At 40.6% G+C, this 20,100-nt stretch overlaps 1 protein-coding gene across 6 annotated transcripts in view; it reads right to left on the bottom strand.

The window, feature by feature from the left end:
- Positions 1 to 20,100, bottom strand: part of TTC7A (tetratricopeptide repeat domain 7A) — a 172,654-nt gene that overhangs the window by 138,439 nt on the left and 14,115 nt on the right. For 3 of the 6 annotated variants that reach the window (XM_032684594.1, XM_032684595.1, XM_032684596.1), the window contains 5 exons: positions 12,797 to 12,927; positions 10,538 to 10,659; positions 3,835 to 3,913; positions 783 to 943; positions 300 to 363 (listed from right to left, as the gene is read on the bottom strand). In XM_032684594.1, the coding sequence (XP_032540485.1) occupies positions 300 to 363; positions 783 to 943; positions 3,835 to 3,913; positions 10,538 to 10,659; positions 12,797 to 12,927 (557 nt within the window). Of the gene's footprint in view, positions 1 to 299; positions 364 to 782; positions 944 to 3,834; positions 3,914 to 4,305; positions 6,071 to 10,537; positions 10,660 to 12,796; positions 12,928 to 20,100 lie in introns of those variants that run through there. The other 3 variants (XM_032684599.1, XM_032684598.1, XM_032684600.1) reach the window with 2 other exon arrangements.

The raw sequence follows: 20,100 nt of genomic DNA, 5'->3' as shown, positions 1-20,100 counted from the left end.
ATGTTTTGAATGGAAACATCTGTCTACTGACAATGTATCTGGATGACAGAACCTGCATGCAGCTATGATGAATGCAGTCACTTCCTCTTCTAGACAGTTCCCAAAACCCTCCTCTCATGTTCCACTTAATAAAAATGGTGTCACTAATAAAAGAATAGATAGCATTTTCCATTCAGCATCCAAACCTTTGCTTCTGTTTATCCAGGGAAGACTGTAAACAAAACCAACCAGAAGACTTGACATGGAAATGCCAGATATTACTTTCCACTATTAATATCACAAGCTTATTTTTGGCTTACCATGGATTCACTGATTAAGAGGAGAAGAAGAGCCTCTTCTACGTTGTCTTGAGGGCAGTACACACTGAAAGATAGAACACATTTTTCTGAGGAAGGTCAAGAGTTATCCTGTCAGCCTCTTTCTCATTTCACAGGAGAAGCGGTAACTTGAAACATCTCATGTATAATTCATTTGCTAGGCAATACTTTCTTTTGCAGGTTTACAATTAAAATATATCTTAGATGAGCTATACTGAACCATAAATGGATTACTTTAATTTCACAGCAAAGACAGCTATTTGATTGGATTTTCTTCTTCCTGGTGAAAAAAAAAATCCAACACTCAAAGTTTAAGTTTTATTTTTCCAGCAGCCTTTTTGACACGATGCTAAAAAACAAGAAGATACAAAACTACTACATGAATCAGTGACATAATCAGCAGTACCAACAAGTGTTCAAACACCCTCCTCCTTACAATAAACTGAAATAAAAATGAGTGCTTACTTCTCTTCTGTGTACAGCTCAGGCCTCCGACAAAGAAGATTGCTAACATACGACTGATATTCCTTGTTCATGAACTCAGGAAGCGGATCAGATAAAGGGCTCCAGTAACAGTCTTCACTGAGGGAATGGAGAAGTACTTGGGCTAGCTGTTTAGCTGCAGTCTAGACATCAGTGAACAGTATAGAAAAAGACATATATCAGAGAAGCCTTCTCCAACACAAAAGATACACCCCTCTCCATGTTCCACCTTAGGAAGGAGATGTACTAGCATGACAGTACCACTTTTCAGAAGGCCAGAGAAGCTAAATCAGCTGCTAAAGTCTACAGAAGTGGCAGTTTCTTCCCTCCTCTGAAAAGGTCAGACTTCTGCATTTACATGGTCTAGTTGCAATGCCAGGGGAAAAAAGTATCAAGAAAGCCTGACAGCAAGGGATGCTTTGGTGAACAAAGACAATCTCCTACCACATGGACTGCTGAGACAATCTCACTAAAGTCACTATATTAGAGTATGATGACACTACACTGCACTCTCAGGCTCAGAATTTTGTATGCAAGTCTCAGACCAGAGGTTACTTTTATGTTAGGTTTAAAAGATCAACCTTTTATCTGTTAATACTGCTCTTCCTGTAGCCTTTTATAGGTTCATCTCAGTCCTGCTTCTCTCCTTCTGTTGCAGTAATGGAGGGAGGAACTCTATATTGAGACAGCGACATCACATGCACTTTTTTGACCATAAGTGGCCAAGGATCTTTAAATACTTGCTTTCCAGTTCATACACAAACTGGCAAACTGGGCCCAAAAGGGGGCAAATTTTGCAAAGGCAAGTTAAAACTATCTTTGGCATTTGTCCTTGTCTGCCACCCAAAAAATCTCAGATTTTCTGCATTATAAATATATTAGCATACAAACAAGCTCAGAGACGTCAAAATTTGTGGTATCTTCTGTGAATTCTAAGCAGAATACCCACTGTAAGCTGTAAAGTAAATACTGTACAAAACAGAGGCAGGCTGAAACTTCAGCCTTTCTGTCCTAATACTTGTAAACAGTATTTTGCAACTTCTCTGACTATCACATATGTATTTTATATGCAATTTACACTTTGAGATGTGTTAAAAGGCCACCAAGAGTCATTTTCTTTTAAATACCAGGACAGGTATGTTAGAAATCTACATCAGTAGGATCGAATAAATCACACTGAGGTTAAAGTTCCTGTTATCCGGTTTCAGAAAAATAACTTCTTTTGATGCAAAGCTCTTGATTTTCATTCACCTTACCCACCACACATGAATTCACTGCACTAACCTAAAATGCAACCACACTAGTGTGCCCAGTTTCTTAACAGCATAAAGGGAGGTTTCACACATGTACCCAGCAAATGGCAGTGATCTGAATGTACGACCGTGTCTCAAAGAAATATTGTCACGTACAACTCTCTGGAAACCCCAAGACTTTCCATGCACTTCTACCGACAAGTTACAGAAAACCCTCTGTTTCTAACTAAGCTTTTCTATGCTTTTTATAGCAAATAACTATGAGCAAAATGGCCTAGGGCCCTGCAACATTAGCCAGTATCATTTTATCATCTCAATGTGTAATTATTCAGCCAGTTTTACCCCGAGGAGTCAACTCTCCTATATTTTTTTCCTACAGTCTTAGGGGGGAAGGAAAATAATATGCCAGCAATAGAAAGATCTCTACTGGTTCACACAGAAATAGGAGTACAGTTTGTGGTAAGCCTTTCAAAAGGCAAGCACCAAATACTTCTAGTGTCTTTGATTTTAACATACAATACAGTAGCTGTGTAAATTAGCTTCACTCTTGTTTTGAATAAGACCAAACAAACCAGAACAGGCCAAGACTCTGATTTATGTTATTACTGCCTTTGGCTAAAAAAAGCATCATTATGCTTGAAGAACACTGTGATCCCACAAATTAGGGAAAAAAATAAATCGTGTGTTTTACTTTCATGCTTGAAAAACTTGTTTAATTAAGAACGTTCCTCCCTCTGCCCTTTTGACAGCTCTTTAAAAAGAAATAAAAAACTGAAAATGTAACTTGCAGTAAAATAGAAATCCCAAGAAAAACTATTGAATGAACACTCTCAGAGTTTCCCTTAGGGAAAAATCCCCCATGGGTGTTGTACAGCTCTCCCCAGTCGCACAGGGACAGGAACAACTGAGCCACATTCTGTCATGATACAGGAGCAGATTAGACTCATCTCACCAAAATGACAAAACAGGCAAGCGTGAAAATACCCCGGAGCCCTGATCTCAGTTTGGAAAAGGATGCAACCATCTGAGTGGACTATTATTGAAGTCACCTCTTCTAATTCCCTGCACAAGCTTCCACATGCATCTATATTCTCCAAAATGCTATGCAAACCCATGGCCCCCTCCTTTGCTGAACTTCTCTTGAAATTACATAAAACACAATGCTGAACCAAGCACAAGTTTAGTTGTAAGAACATCAGCGCTTTTAGGGCTGCAGAGCTCTTATTCACATTCTCAGTAAGACTGTTATTCTCTATGCTGTTGACCTTGTCACCTCCTGAGTAACTTCAGGACAAGACATCTTAAAGGGGAGACAGGGAAGAAGCCATTACAGGTTTAAGAAGTTAAACAGGTATATAAATAACTCCATGATTTCTTTACCAGAGGCATTCAGAATAAAAGGATGCATGCAGAATGCCAACACCAAAACCAAATTAAAACTATTAAAATCACTCTGTACTATATTGAAGAGGGTTTTACAGAAGAACTTCAGTCTAACAAAGCCTCGCTTGCTGCAAAAGTCAGAAGTAATTAATGTTTCCACATGCAAATCCAGAAAGGTGTGCATGCACACACTGAAACTGAGAAAGAAAACAAGACAACATCACCTGAGGACAGCACTGTAAAACTAAATACATCCCTATTTCTCTGGGGGATCACTTGACACATCACTTCCAAAAGTAAAAAAATTGAGGGCAAACATTTTTTTGCAACTGCAACGGTCAGTAGAGAGAATTCTTGCATACCAGACAGCCCCACCTTCCCATCTCCCATCCCCTTACCATTTTGAAGGTCTGAGTAGCTTTTGTTTCCACAGTCCGTAGTATTTCTCGCAGACTCCTCATTCCTTTCACAATATTTCTATGGGGAAAGACAGAAAAAAATCCCCAAAGCATGAAAAACCCCCAAAACCAGCACATTGGAGACAAAATGCTTTTATGATGTGCCAAGGCTTGGCAATAAACTCCATGTTCAAACAACTCATGAAACAATCACTAATACTGAGTGTGCAGTAGCGAGACAAGTCACTCTGAGGCACAGACAGGACAATGGCACAGAGCAAGGCAGCGACTGTAGCATGCCTACTCCAGATGGCTTTCTAAGAGAAGATCACATTCACATTTGATGAACAGAGGGGACATTTGGAAGCCTTTCATAGCTCATATTTATAAAGCAGATGCTGCTCCTTAAAAGCATCCACATCTCCTCTTCACACACACAGATTGTACTCGTTTGAATTATATCGAGCTTACGTGATGCTTTTAAATGACGATTCCTTTTAGGTGGTGCTTAAACGCCTTATGTCTGATGGTCCAGCCACATGACGAAATTACAGTGGTTTAAACAGTTTATTATAAGGCAGCTAAGTTGCAGTAACTGTCTGCAAGCACAGCTTAACCTGCAATAAGAGGGTTAGGCTAAAAAAAAAAAAAAATTAAAAAAAACCCAGAACACATTACTCTGCATACACCATGAGCAATTAAAGCTGACTAGTTGCCAAATGGTATCTTAATCATGTATCTGTGCACTCAGGAAGATGTAAGGAGGAAAGATTAAACACTGTACACGCTAGTTAACACACTGTCAGGCTATAAGCTGTTCAAGGCTAAGGACATGGCTCTACCACCATGGTAACTGCAAAATGGTTCAATGCACATTCATTGCAGGGTGGAAGCTACCCAAAGAAATACAAGCTATCAGAAAAGGAGTAATGTTGGACAAGAAAACAAAATAAGCAGTTGTACTGGTACATGAACTGCCACTTCAGCTTATCCAGGAGAATTTTCTGTGCAGAAGAAACCTAAATTTCATTTAAAAAAAGCCATAACAATCTTTTCTGTCAAACTGATTAAATTTTGAAGGTAAGCAGTACAGACTGCATTTGTGCCTACTTTCATGTACTGCAAACCTTCTTGCACTCCAGAATCAGTGGCAAACACTTGATGAAAATAAAAGGTGATTATTTTGGGTGGCAGGGGGATAAAAAATGATCACCATGAATCTTGCCTACACAAAATGCCACCTTAAAGCTTATGGTCATCAAGTCACAGAATCCAAATGCATGTGGCCTTACTTCAAGACTCATCTCAATTTTAAACTGACGTAGTCTGTAGGTTACCTAATTGTGGGCAATGTACATACCAGTAAGAAAGTAAGGCAAGAGCAAAAACACTGGAGACTTGCCCCTATAGAGAAAGTCAGATGTTGTCTTTTTTCCCCCGTTCACTTTCTCCTACGTAAAACATGTACTTTGAAATTATCAAGGGGAAACAGCTCAAAGAAGTTTTTCTAAGTTGGACTTTAATGCTTCAGCATGCTCCCCAATTACAGGGTCAAGATACCATGCGCTTTTTAGTGGGTCTAGAGTAGAATATACCCACAAAGATGCAGTTCTGGACTTTAAACCGAGGAAAGCAATAAGGCATGTGGTGTTATTTATGCACGAGTAGTGACACCAAACCCAACGGAACTATTCACATGGTATTTACTATTAGACAAAATCAATAAATTCCTCCATATCAAAAAAATACACCTTCCCAACTGCTCTCCTTGGTTATTGAAAACTACCAGTATTTCCCGTGCATCCATGGGCTCCTTAAGAGGGTGGACAGAAGAGTTGTGGTGTATAACAGTTTTACAACATTTTCAAAAATGCATATGTTCAAATTTCTTGTTAGCATAATGGTATTTGTCTTAATAAAATGCCTATGAATTGCATTAAGTACTATGAGAAAGAAGATTAGTGATCACTTGCAAAGCCAATTAATTTCACATTTGGCACATACTAAAGAGATGAAAATCCTACAGAATGTGATAAAAAGAGACATTTTCATTTCCAGAGAACTAGACTGCTATTACAGTTCCACTTTTTAGACAAGGCCACAAACCAAGTTAAGCTTCGTGGCAGAAACACCTTGCTCTGGAGGGAAGGAAAGAAGAAAAGGAAGGAATATTAACACACTGAAGTAAATGAAAGAATAGCAAATTGCCAGGGTTGAAACCATGAAGCACACGACAAATGCCTAGGAATGCTTTCAACAAAAGCTAGGAGAGCAAAATGGGCAGCACAGGAGGAGCACTCAGCACTCACCACCTCCTAGACAGATGCTCGTGTAGTCAGGTTCCATCAAAGAGCAACCACTCCATTCTCTGAGTTCCCAATTCCGAAACATGCAGAACATCTGACAACAATATCAGTTCTACAGGACTGAGGATTTAGTGTGGCAGCTTCTATGTTTTGAACTTTATCGAACATTATTGAGTCATGACAAGAGACAAAGCACATCCGCCAGCATTCTGCAAACATACCTCACTACAGGAGTTTGTCTTTACATTTAACTGTTCCAAGCCAGGAGACCATCTGAGCATACATTTCATTTTGAGCAAATGAATTGCTCTACTTATAATAAGGAACTTACTGTCCCATTAATGGATGTCCTTTATATACTAGCTGTGCACATGAAGAGAATTTTTTAATTAGGGCCTGAAGAGGTTAACAAAAAGTATTTATTTGAACAGAAATACATGTACATAGATGAGTGGATGAGGATTCAAACATAAAAGCTCTGGCAACTCCTGGGAAATCCATCTGATCTTATGTAGTTCAGAAACTAAAAATCTTGAGCCACTGCAGAACCTGGATAGAGGACTACCTGGAAATCTCAGGTACTGCTGCCTCGAGCCATGGCATTAGTGAACATCAGATCATGGAAATAAAATGAGCTAGAAGAGTCCATAGGCTCCTATTGTACTGCTAAGATGCCAGAAATAGAAATGAGGAAGAACAGGAAGGGAAAAGCACATGATCATTAAACTGCTTTGGTTTAGCCACAGAAGTGGCCAGAGCGCCATTTAGAAAAACCATGATGAAATGCAGTTTAGTATTCAATCACAGTTAATCTAATAAAGAACAACACAGACAATCATGGCCAAAACTGTGACAAAGAGCACCCTGAGAGTCCAGTCAGTCCACCCTGGCATGAAAATATGTTTTGTTTGTACATGTACCCTGTTAATACAGAGTAATTAACTAACAGTTCATGAATCAATGCAGTCATACTGCATTTATGCCATATAGTTTGGCTAACACTATACACAACATTTTAAGATACAAGGAAATAAAGAAATACACTGTTTTCTATGCAAATTTCTGGGGAAGAATATTGACAATAAACCAGAGAGCACAGAGGTCTGCAAAGACAGTCTCCCAACAACACAGATACCAGAAGATCATGTTCTTATCCCCACTGATTTACTGCTAAAACAATTAGTTGCTAACACACGGAACAGACCATCTTGAGAAGATTACATGGCAATTTGTAGAGTCACCTCTCAAGGGTAAAGCTGTACCCAAAGCACAGAAACAGCAGCAACACCATTTCCTCTGCCCACCTCCTTTTGCATCTTTGCATCTCACCCAGGTTTCTAAAAAATCATACCCTTTCCTTAAACAGCTGCTCATGCATAGATACAAAACACACCTGAAGAAGTGAGCCTCAGATTCCTAATAAGACATAACAAGTAAGTACAACACAGCACATTAGTTTCCTAATGGCAGCCTGTCTAACAGAGAAGGGCGCTCAAAAAAACCCCCAACCCAATACAAAACAAAAGCTTAGCACTTATCTAGATCCACCCAGAAGACAATAAGACTCGCTTCCAAATTACCAGCTGCAGTGTCCTGGATAAGGTGCTAGATTGAGATGACTAAAGAGGAGATAAACATCAAGAAAGAACACATAAATTCCTCAGAAGAGATGAATAGTCCAGCAGAGACTGTCCTACCTGTCTTTATACACTAGATACTACTGTGAAACTACACATATATGAAGTTACTCTGAAAAGTGTCCTTGCAACAGAAGCCTACAAAATTTCCAAAAGGGATCTAAGCACTCTAGAAAACTGACAGAAGGGAAGAGAAACAACTATGTAAGTTTTCCCTATTAGGCATTTTTGCCAGGGTTTTCCAAAGTAATTTAGGTCCTAACTTGAGAGATCATATGGAAACTCGAGCTCTAATAAATGCTTAATAATAATTTTTCAGAAATTCTTTTTCTTCAAGTGTCCCATCTAGAGCTTCCAAAACCAACCACATCCTGTAGAAAGCTCTGACTTTGTCTTGCTTGTGGAACTCCATACATACTTCAGCTGCAATTACGATAGCAGTATACATATCCATTACTTTACATAGGTGAAGCATGCTTAAAAATACTACAAGCATCTTGACCAAAGACCCCATAACAGCAAGAAGTGGTAATACCTGTTCAATACTCTGATAAAAAAAGCAGCAAGAAATTAGCCTAATCTTCACATATGTGCATCAGAAAAAAAACCAAGCAACCAAACAATCAAAAACCAAAACCTAGTGCATATGCTAACATGGAAGACAACTGGCTGCCTCCTACAGTATGACATCCTATATTCTGCATCTACAGTATCAACACTGCTCACTGGAAGAATAAAAGAAAACTATTTTTGGGTTGTAGCAAGGCCAACAACTGCAGGAAATGTGTCTTCAGCAACACAATGTTTTTAAGTTAACACCTTATTAAATGCATCTGGGACTTGTAAAGTTTCAACACTTTTTGGTCCTAACAGCTGGCAGCTCAACACCTGAAGGGCAGACCAGACCTTTCTTTCATCCTAGTGGCTTCTTTCCACTGCACACTGCAAGAGAAAAGGGCATCCCTGACCATGTTCCGAGAAGGTAATGTCTGTTCCTGCCAGCAGGAACAAAAGCATAGCACCACCATTTATATCCCTCAGCTCTTCTACTTGCTGAGACAAGAATAAAGCACTCACCATTCCTTTTGTACATGCATGCCACTGGGAAAGGACATCCCACCTGATAGGACCTACCCCCCAACAGCTTAAGCAGTCATCATCCAAGGCTTATTTCCTACCAGAACATGTTGGAAGCAATAAGGAGGACAAAAGCATTTCTTTGAGCTATTCAGTATCGGTTAGGGAAATTCATTATACTCATGAAGCATCCTAAAAAGCTTCTTCCTACTTCCATCCTCTTTTCTTAATATATCCCAGTGCTGCTTATGCCCTCTCGTGGCAGAAACCACACATTAGTATCAGCTGTGGTGGCAAAGACAAGCTGTGGTGTCCCACCGGGCTTTTTATCCCACTGAACCTTCCATCCCTGGCTGGTGCTTCTCACTTGCACTGCAGGAGGTGATGAACACATGGGATTCCATTCCATCCCAGCCACAGAAGCTCCATTGCGCTGACTGGGATGCTCTTTCATCAGGAGACAGCTACAGAGAACATTTTGCTGCTATTGCAGCAATTCAACTTATAATCAAAGCCCTGCATAATTCACATCTGTATTTTGCTTCAAATTGTTTTCCTGTACGGTTTTTTGTGGGTTGTTTATGTTCAGGGTTTTTCTGAGGGGGAATTTGTTGGGTTTTTTTAAGGTTATCATTAAAATAACACAGGAACGGAGCAAGTGGGGCCTACAGTAGTAGCTAAAACATCCCACTAGATATATTGAACTCATCACTGATGAAGACTGAATTTAAAATGTGCTGATTAAAATGAACATGAGTGAGTCTGATATTCAAAAGGTGCCTAGAGGACATCAGTGCCATATATGTTCTAAATGAGATTTTATTTTATTACATAGTTAATGAGCTTAATGGCAAGACCTGAGCTTTTTGTTTGCCATGAGAACAACAAAAGGTTAGGAAAGCACATGCTGTGCCACAGCTGGTCAACCCCCAGGACTAGGAAAGGATGGACTCTCACAACAACACGTGGAAGAGACACTCTCCCACATGACAATTTCTCCATCAGATAACCAGAGCTGATTATGTTTTAAATGCATGGCCCGGTTTAGGGAACAGCATATCCTCACTGATGGCCTTTGGAAGTGGCAATTTACTATGTCTTTTCTGCTGTTCTTGAGAAGGTTTTCCACAGGTGAAATTCATTGTAGGCTTGCAGATAACCAACTCCTCTCGCCCTTCTGAAGTTCACTGGAAGATGTATTTCAGATGCATAATAAATACCACAGAGCAACACTGTTCCTACACGTATTCTCCATAGTAAAACCTCACAGATTTGGGGTATTGATTGGGTCATTTAAGAACTTAAACAACCACACAAATAAATGAAAGAAACTACCTGTAAGACTTCACTGAACTCTAAATCAGGCCCTGTGGCTGCACATTTTAAGAGCACACAGCCGTGTAAATTCCACTCTCTCTTTACGGTCTAACTCCCATCACCTCCACAGGGAGCAAAGCTGAGGCAAGACAAGAAAATTGTTCTACTCCACCCTACTTGTGGATCTGGAGAAAAGAGGCTTAGGACTCTTAAGGGAGGAGAACAGGGAAGGATGCTGAGGGAGCTTTAGGTGAGTCAGCAGCAAAAAAGTCATAACAGAATATATAAGAAAAAAATAAGTCTACATCTGTTCTGAGACAAAACGTGCAATATTATCTATTTTTATTAACATCTGCATCCACCTACCCCTTCTTTAAATGAGTCACGTAGGCACTCTGTAGAGCTGCTTCCAGAAAGTAGGAAAGTTCAAACTCGGAGTAAGTCATGTTGCTGCCCTTCATACTTCTTGAATGTGTGTTGTTTAAGGTCTGTGAGGGGAGGAGAGAGACATCTGGCATTACAGACAACTGTTTGAACTAGTCAGGTTCTCATGAGCCAGTGACATCTACAACAATAAAACATTAGCTTCTGCCATCAGATTCCTTTCAGATTACTTGAAAACTTTCCTCCATCAAATATTCAAAAACCTTTCAAAGTCAATTTTAAAATAAACTACACAATGACTTCCATGAAATATTCTGCGTGCAATAAGAGTTTCGAAACACCATCACTTATTACTTTCCAACCTTTAATAAAGTAAGTACAAAGCCACACATTAACACCAACAGCTTCAGAAGTACTACTCAAACTACAGAGATCCAGCCTCTTGTCCAGAAATATTAACACAATGTTTGAGTAGGTATATCTAGTTTTATGTAACATAAATATTTGTAAGTAAGCCATCAGGAGTACCGATGGAAGAATCTTACCCTTTCCTGTTTCTCCTATCAAATCCTTCTTGCTTTTGCTTCCTTACTAGTAACAAGCAGCTTTCATTGCTTAAAGTTGCCCTGTGTGAACTCTCCAAAGCAGGGTTTTACATCTAGGACTAGAGAAGGACTATGAACTTTTACATCTATTAGTACTCCTGCACCCTTGTCTCCATGTCTAGAAGACAATCATATGAAAGGAGATTGTAGAGACGTTGGGGTTGGTCTCCTCCCAGGTAACAAGTGACAGGATAAGAGGAAATGGCCTCGAGTTGTGCCAGAGGAAGATTAGACTGGATATTAGGATAAATTTCTTCATTGAAAGGGTGGTTAGACATTGGAACAGGCTTTCCAGGGAACTGGTGGAATCACCACCCCTGGATGTGTTCAAAAGGCGTATGGTCATGACACCTGGGGACATGGTTTAGAGGTGAACCATGAGAGTGTTAGGTTAATCACTAACCTTGGTAATCTCAGAGGTGTTTTCCAACCTTACTGATTCTATGACTCTAAGTGAATGAATTACAGTTCAAACTGTTTCACTTCTTTGCAGAACCAAGCTGCCAGTAAAAAAATTTAATGTCCAGTACTGGCAAGAACTCATCCTTCCAACAATGGAAGGACATTACTTAATTTGAAATAAAAAAGCTATTCATTTTTTTCCTGCAAAGAAACAAGACTAGACAATTTGGTAGCTGACTTTTTAAATGAATTTTTATACATGCACTAAGCTCATTTTTTCTTGTTTCAATGCAGTTAAAAACAAAACCTGAAAAAGAAACACACCTTTGCTACTGAGAAGAGCAGAAATATCTGGTCAGAAGGCCAAAGGCCTTTAAGTTAGAGAACAGATAACATGCATTGCTGTCAATACAGCTGATGTCAAGCATAACATGTGGCAAAGGAATGGCATGGAAGTATATGATATGTCCTGTAAAATCAGCTTGGCAAAGCTGCAGAGTCAGAGACCTCTAAGCATGCACCCGGCAAATCAGCAGCTCATGTTACCTGCACAGCTCAGTGGAGGGTTCACAGTACTCATCTTGCTCAGCATCCCAGCCAACCACTGACTAAGCAGTCACTTGCTACTAATCATAGAATCATAGAATGGCTTGAGATGGAGGGGACCTTAAAGATCACCTAACTCCAACCCACCTGCCATAGGCAGTGACACCTTCCACTAAATCAGGTTGATCAGAAGCCCAACCAGCCTAGCCTTGAACACTTTCAGGGATGGGGGATGTAGGTTCTAAATGATCTAGATTCCTCCTGGTTCACTTGAAGAAGGTGAGGCACCAGCAATTAAACTGCTATGGCTGACCCAAAAAGGTTTCTTTCAGCTTGTTAGGGATCGCTATATCCACTACCGTATATCATTTATACAGCAGGTAAATGATACACACTGATGCCAGCACTTGCCATGCAAGTTTGCAGTCCCTCCTTATTATAAGCTAAATTTGAGATACAACCCAAGCATATCTGAAGCATTTGGTGTTTTACCACAGGTAAACCAGCTAAACTGCTGTTCTGCAGCTGATTTTACCGAGACATCTCACTCCTTCCAGCTTGTTCTCATACTGTCTATGATCACTGTCTACCACATGACATTTCCCCATTATTTTTTCATTTTTGCTGTCAAACCCCTGAAAATTCCACCCAGGCCACCAGGCAACACCCTAAGCACATTTCTTCTTACCTTCTCAAGCTCCTGCAAGTACACCTGGGCAATGACACATGCTCTCTCAAAACAAGCCATGACTTCCTCCTCCCTTTCACACAGTCGAGCACGTGAGGCAATTGAGTTGGTTGAGCGCTCCAGTGACATACCTGCAAAATGTCAACACCTTTAACTGAAGCCAACCAACAGCAGTATGGCCATATTATTCTTAATTTATCAGCTGACAGGAAAGTTTTTCCATATGTGGGTTTCCCTCTTGTTCTGATGACTTTCAGGACAATACCCCCAAGGAAAATACAATTCCTACACATGCAGGGCATCTTTGTCATGCTGCTTGAACACACAGTGCCACTGCACACTCCTACAGTGCCTTTCAAACACTTTAGGAAGAGAGGACATATAGTCCCTCTGGTAGAAATAAGGAAAGAGAGAAACTATGGCCTATATTTCCAAAGACAGTTATAGATTTTGGGTGCTTCTATTCAGTGAAACCCTGGCACTGAATCTGATAATTTCTAGGCATCTGCTACTTCAAGTGAAGCTTTCAATAAGGACCAGTTTTGAGAGGGAGGGGGGAAAAAACAACAAAAAACCAACTGGAAAATTATACTGAAACAAAGCTGGAAAATATGAGGCCTCTCTTGGAAAATCTGAGCACACGCAATCTGCTCATGGACACACAGCAAGCTCTTGGCAAGGCACAAGAGACTCTTAACCACAAGATCACCCTCTTTTCCAAAGAAAGGAAAAAACCCTGGGTTCTGTACTACTAAAACTTTCTTGTGTCATGATCCAACACCACTGACAACAAAGAGTATGTGTTCCTGACACAGATCCACAGAGGTGATAAAAGAAGAAGAGAGTTCAGCTGTCCAGACAGCCTTTCCAAGGAATCTGTTTCGACTGCTACAGCATGTGGTAAAGGATTCTGCCCCACATGAGGAGCCACCACGCATACCCGGAGCCACACTTGCCTGGGCTCCTGCAGTCCCGGGAGGCACAGCACCTCAGCACTGCTCATTTCAGGAGTCTTGGCAACAAACTGCTGTGAGGCAGGAACAGGCAGCCAGGTTTACAGTACAGGCACTCATGCTGGAGGAGCCTGACGTTCCTAGGCAGTCTTAGCTTTATTTACTTCTAATGTTCAACATTTGTTTTGTCCCCTTGGTTACTCTGCTAGGAGTTTCCCTCTCTCATGTCTTACATTTGAGCCAGACATGAGCAGTCAGTTCAGTGGGCTGGGAAGAGAAGATGCCTCACTGCTTCAAGCTCGGGAGGTGGCTCCCCACTCCTGCCTTCTCCCAAGTCAGATGTGCACACCACGTTCCCTCAAAAACCTGTATCTTGGTGGAACATGTTAGTACCCTCCACCTCTGAAAATCTGGACCAGAGTAGAGCAGGAGGACTGAATTTACTTCAAAATGACACTGTGTGTGGGACAGGGTTGACAATCATTTCACCGCTTTTAACTAATGCCCATTCTGTGTTCTCTACTTTCTTCTGACGTACACCTTGGACAGCATCCAGATATAACAGATTTTGTCCTAAGTCCATCTATGAAGTCTCTGCCTTTATATCATGGGTTGTTCTCCTATTATTTCAATGCTTCTATCTTCCAACCCTGTCGCTATGCAATGAATGAAGGGGAAAAGAGGACGTTAACTCTCCTTGTAGAAAAAAACAAACCACAGGTATCCAGTGCTACAGCTAGAACAAATAGCCTACAAATATTCTTCTTAGATCTGTCTCAGTTTTATCCACCTCAAAATTTCTAGTCATTCCCCTTAACTGAAAATAAATTTTAACAAGTGTCCATTTCAGAGCCACCATCCCCCTAAGTGCAAAGTGAGGCTCAGGGCCCTGAAGAAAAATCCAGTATAATCCACTGACATTCATACACATGCAGCATTTAATCAAACTGCAAGAGCCATCCTAGCACAGTCTGTATGGGGGTGTTTATCGTGGGAGATGTCACACAGAGAGAACAGATAAAAAGCCATTTACATACATGGTACAGCCCACTGCAAGGAGTTACTATCTCTAAGCTCTGTCACAGGGGAGGAAAGCAAGCAGCCTTTGCCAGCATCAAGTACTGACAACAAACATGCCCATCCATGCAGTCAGAAAAACAAAGCTGGGGCTAATCAGAGACAGGGGAACAAACATCTCTAAATGGGTTCTTGCCACAGTAAGCATACAGCAATATACAGTGTATTAAAACAGATACTATGCTACACAACCACTTGGAAAGGGCGAGAAGGAAATATGACCCACATGATGTGGCATTAGTCATGGTTCTTTCTGCTAATACCATACACACTGACCTGATGTCATTCAAGTATAAAATATTCTACAGAATGTGAACAGGGCTATTCTCCCCTACCACAGAAATGCAATGAAGAGAAAAATTAAAGCAAGCAGACAGCAAATCCAGCACACAAGGGGAAAAAAAACATAAGAAAAACAACGTAAGTTCCCTATTCTTGCAGCCACCAATTCAGTTCTCACAATACAAAGCCTCAACAATTACAGATTTGCTTGAGTGTAGCTGGATAAGACTGTTGACAAGCCCTCCAGTGCTGAGAGCACAAATTCCACTAACTCTTCTCCATCCCCCTGATAACTGGGGAACATCAGCACAGAAAAAATTTTGCAGCACAACACACATTTTAAATTCAACTCAGTTTCCAAAAAGTGTCAGAAAGCCAGGAAAGCCATGAAACCATGGCTTGAAACCAAGCATGAAAGCCATGCATGCTACCTCCACACTAGATTTAGCGAGAAAAGTGGAGCTATTGCTAAGACAGAATTAGCTTCCAAGTAAAGCATAAAGCCATATGCTTTCTTGGTAGTTGGTAAAGGTACTGGGGTATTTTTCACAACCAGTTGTGGTAAGAGAATACCAGCTTAAAACTTATCTATGCTAAGATTTTTTTTCATATGAATGAGGTGCCCAAATTTAAATATATATTACATACATACCCTAGTAATTTTTTATATAGTGGAGACACAGATTTCTAATAGCCTATGGCCCAAGCCCAAGATTTCAAAAGACACATGTTCCCAGATGATCCTTTAAAAGAACAAACTCTACCCACTTCAGAAGCAGTAACTTTCTATGTATAGAAACACTGCTTTTCTTTCCTGCATAACGATAAGGCTTTCATTCACCTTCTCTAGTTCTCCCAAAGATTCATCTCTGGCTCTTCACCTTTCTGTAATCTTTGCCCCTTCTTCTCTGCTCCCAAATTTAAGCTGCATTTATGTCAGAAAGAAACCCAAATCCATAGGGTTTGTAAGACCTATCACTGAACTAATTTCTTCCTAGAGCTGAAATGCACAGTTCTCATTTATAGAAATCTGAAAGGGGAAATTTTATGAAGGCTTATTTCCACATTAATCTCACTCAGTCCTTGCCATGGGAAGACATCGTATCATGTAGCTCCAATGCTCTGAACTGATGTTCAGAACTGGACCAGAACTGGAACATCCATGTGCACATGGGCATGTGGTATCTGATTCTCAGCAACACAAATGAGACGAAAATTTATACTGGAAGGAATCCCAGAAAGTTCGTGGTCTGACTTTCTGCTCAAAGAAGGGCCAGCTCAGGGTGTTACCCAGCCTGGTCTTGAAAGCTAAAGTGCATACATGGAGATTGCACAACAACTAGGGAGAAGAGGATGCTAAGGTGGCTTTATTTTCCTCTGGTTCATAAACCAGTTCACCAAATACCAGCACTCCTCCTTCCAAATAGAAGGAATATGCCAATTCTCTCACAGTTTCTTTTAATATTCCTTTTTACATGGACTTCAAGTCTCCTGTATTTGGATGAATTTAAACAACTGGGGAATGGTAGGTTCATAGGTGTAAGAATTTCGGGTCAGCAGCAGTGCACAACTTTCACCAACAGTCATGCAGCTGCGAAAACCCCATAACCAAGGAGCATGAGAGCTACCTGGCAATCTAAAGAAGGAATCAAAGAAACACAACAGCACAAGGAGCACGAAGACAACCTCTTGTGCTGTGCCCCAGTGCTATACTCGTGTTGAACACATCTATGGCAACCTGAAACAAAAGATAGCTTAGGATACAACTTCAATCATCATGGCTGGGCTTCGTGAACGAAGATTTGGGAAAGGTCTCTACCCACATTTGTCACAAGTGCACTGGTGGCTAAAAAGGCCAATACGAGACAGGCACGTCCGATTGCAAAAGGCACAGCTGAAAGACTCCTTAGGTGGTAAATTCTGCAAGACACAAGTCTTTCTGCATTGCCTTTTCTCCTCAAGGGTGTTCCTGCGTGCTTTCTCAAAGGTATCATCAGTGTAATAGATAGTGTATCTCCAGACCTCCCAACTGGAGGCCAGAGTAGACCAGTTATGTTGATCAATATGGCCAAGGCTGAGATGTTGTTTCAGAGTCCTTGTATCTCCTCTTCGGGGCTCCTCTCTTGCGGCAGCAGGTGGTAAGTTCACCATAAAGGATACAACTTACAGCCCTGCCAACAGCACCAGCCCCAGTCTGCAGAGCAAGGTTACAGCATCTAAACTCCTGTGCCACACAGACAGGCCAGCCTGGCCAGAAGCCAGCACGATGCTAAGCTAAGTGCATGCAGTAGTTTTACTCTAGCTACAGGAAGGTTAACTCATTTGTCTTGAGGTAAGCCATGCGTGAACATGCTGCATGGTAACTGCTGCAAGGAGACTGGTTGTGTGCACGTTCTCACTCTGACAAACGCCAGGTCATTCTGGGTCACTGTTCCCAGGCAGAGAGTGCACTTCATTTCTGGCATGTGGCCTTCAGAAGTGTTGCTCCAGGAAATCAATTAGAATTGAAACAAGACTATTTTTAAGACTAGCTCCTCAAATATATACACATGCATGCTGACTAATCAAAGTCCAGCAGAATGCTAAACACTTTTCAAAGTCAGAATTCAAAAGCACAACCAAACTATTCTAGAGATGGTATTACAACAAGCCTGCCCCACCAGCTAAGGTTTGAACTTCAGAGCACAGCCCTCAACCAAGCCACTTCATTACGGTGTCTTGGAAAGCAAAATAGCCTGGACCTCAGTAAGCCAAGGCAGCAGTCAAGATTAGGTTGACATAGGCAAGACCAATACACTATTTCTGCCACAATTCACTGTAGTTTAAATAATTCACAACCTGGTCTTGACACTCATCTCCCCAGCAATCAAGCTATGATTTTTTCAGCAGGGCTTATTTGCAATGCAAATAGAAGAAGACAGGGAAGAAAGGCCTAGAAGCCCTTGGTTTTGAACACATTCATTCATACAGTACCCCATGAAAGGTGAGGAGGAAAGGACAAGTTTTATTTTTCAAGAAAGCTGCACATGCTTCTTTCACTGCTGCTTCCTATTATATAGGATTATTGCATATTCTCAGCAATCTGTTATAATCTTGAGGTACTTTTTATGTAAAAGTCTCAAAGGTAGAAAGCTAGAAAATTCCAGTAACCCTAATAAAATTATCTGAAGACCTTTCTGCCCGTTAGCTGGGAACGAAGCTGAAAATGTCAGTAACCTGTGCATAGCTGCTCAGTTGCATCAATGCAGAACTCAAGACCCCTACCTACTCCCAGCCTCCCTGCTACCTGCAATAAACCAACCCTAACAATGTTACTCTAATTATTTTCCAATTAAGAACTCTATCTGGTTAGACTTGTAATTACAGCTAAAGATGATGGCTAAAACTAGGACAGCGTTTTGATGGAGTGGCTGTGAAGCCAAAAGGCAGCAGCACTCCCCTGACATGCAACCTTAGTCACCTACCCTTGATCAATGCCACGTAGGCTCTGCATCACACTTATGCATAGCAGAAATCAGCAGTCTTAATCCAAAGACACTCATTTTTCAGAGCATATCCAGACTTGCTGCCTATCAGCTAGCTGCTCTTAAGCTTCACGGCATGTCTTTAAACCTTAGCTTTAACCTGTAATATACTGATCTCCAAACTTCTTTGATCATATACCCTATAAGGAAAAAAAAATATTGAGCATGCACACCCAACATGCTACACATATAGTTATATACACACATTGGTTATATTTATGTTTATTTTTTAAACAATACCTGCTAGGTAACATGCTACTGACAACCACACGTCATCACAGAAAAGGTCTGCAAATTCAAAACACTTGACCTTTTGCAAAAGCAAAAAGGCATAATTCGCCTTGAAGTTTGACAACTATTTAAACCATTTTCCACGAAACAACCACTGAGCTTTGGTGTGGTACAAAAGATTTTCATGGTCACTCCCCATCTCATATTATTGTAAAAATTCTATTTAAAAGTCTTGTGTTTACAAAGTTAACCCCACTGATGATATCCTATAGCATTTCGTGCACTTCTGCGTCCCACTGTGCTGTCAAGTAGTTCTCAGTGTATTTCAGTATTGGATCAGAATCTGGCAAACTCCTTTAGCTGAGACATGTCAGAAACATTTGTACTTCCATGCAACTGTATACAAGCGTCTCACACTGAGCAATGTCTTCTAATACCTGTTTTTTCATGTCTTTGGCAATGTCTTCTGTGAGTCTTTCAAAGGAATGCATTTTAGTTTGCTGCCATATTGCTTTTTGTGTATTATTTCAGCTGTTTTTCCACAGCAGGAAGAACAAGTGTTTTCCCCAATGGTATGTGGGTTTTCATATTCTGCTTTCGCATAAGAAACCTCAAAAGAAGCTTCTAAAAATTTAAGTTTAATGAATTTTTTACAAGTACTGAATTGAGTAAATTGGACTTCAAACATCATTGATTGCATCCAATTAGACTGTCATTGTTTTTACCTGATCAAAGAGCTCATAATAAGAGTAGTGTAGGCTCTGCCATCTTCTTACTGTTCACTTGTGCTCCTATTACTAGTATTACCTGAAATCCACAGTTTCTTTGAGGGAATTTTTAAGTGACTTGTCTATTTCATAAGGGTTAGTTTAATTAAAACTAAACAATATAATACATAAATCCACTTAGCTAGGCACAGGTGAACTGTAATACACTGAAAGTGAACAAACAAGTGAGGAGGCCCTTGTGAGCCCCTCTGCACTGTGGAACACCCTTCTCTTTTGCAAGATATTTTCATAGGACCTACATGACATGGGAACCTCTGATGTACAGACTGTGAGAGGGCGCCACTGGCAATAAAATATATTAATAACGCTTAATTTCAATGTGTTGGGGGTTTTTTTTGGTGGTGGTGGTGGTGGGGTTTTGTTTGTTTTAAGAAAAAATAATAGATACAGTATTTTTCTCCTGCACCTCAGTGGATCATCATGCTCACTCACTGGGTCACACACACTCC

This window comes from Chiroxiphia lanceolata, chromosome 3 (genome assembly GCF_009829145.1).
Source record: "Chiroxiphia lanceolata isolate bChiLan1 chromosome 3, bChiLan1.pri, whole genome shotgun sequence".
Lineage (NCBI taxonomy): Eukaryota > Metazoa > Chordata > Aves > Passeriformes > Pipridae > Chiroxiphia > Chiroxiphia lanceolata.
The sequence above is the reverse complement of the archived record's forward strand: the minus strand, read 5'-3'. Positions and strand labels throughout refer to the sequence as shown.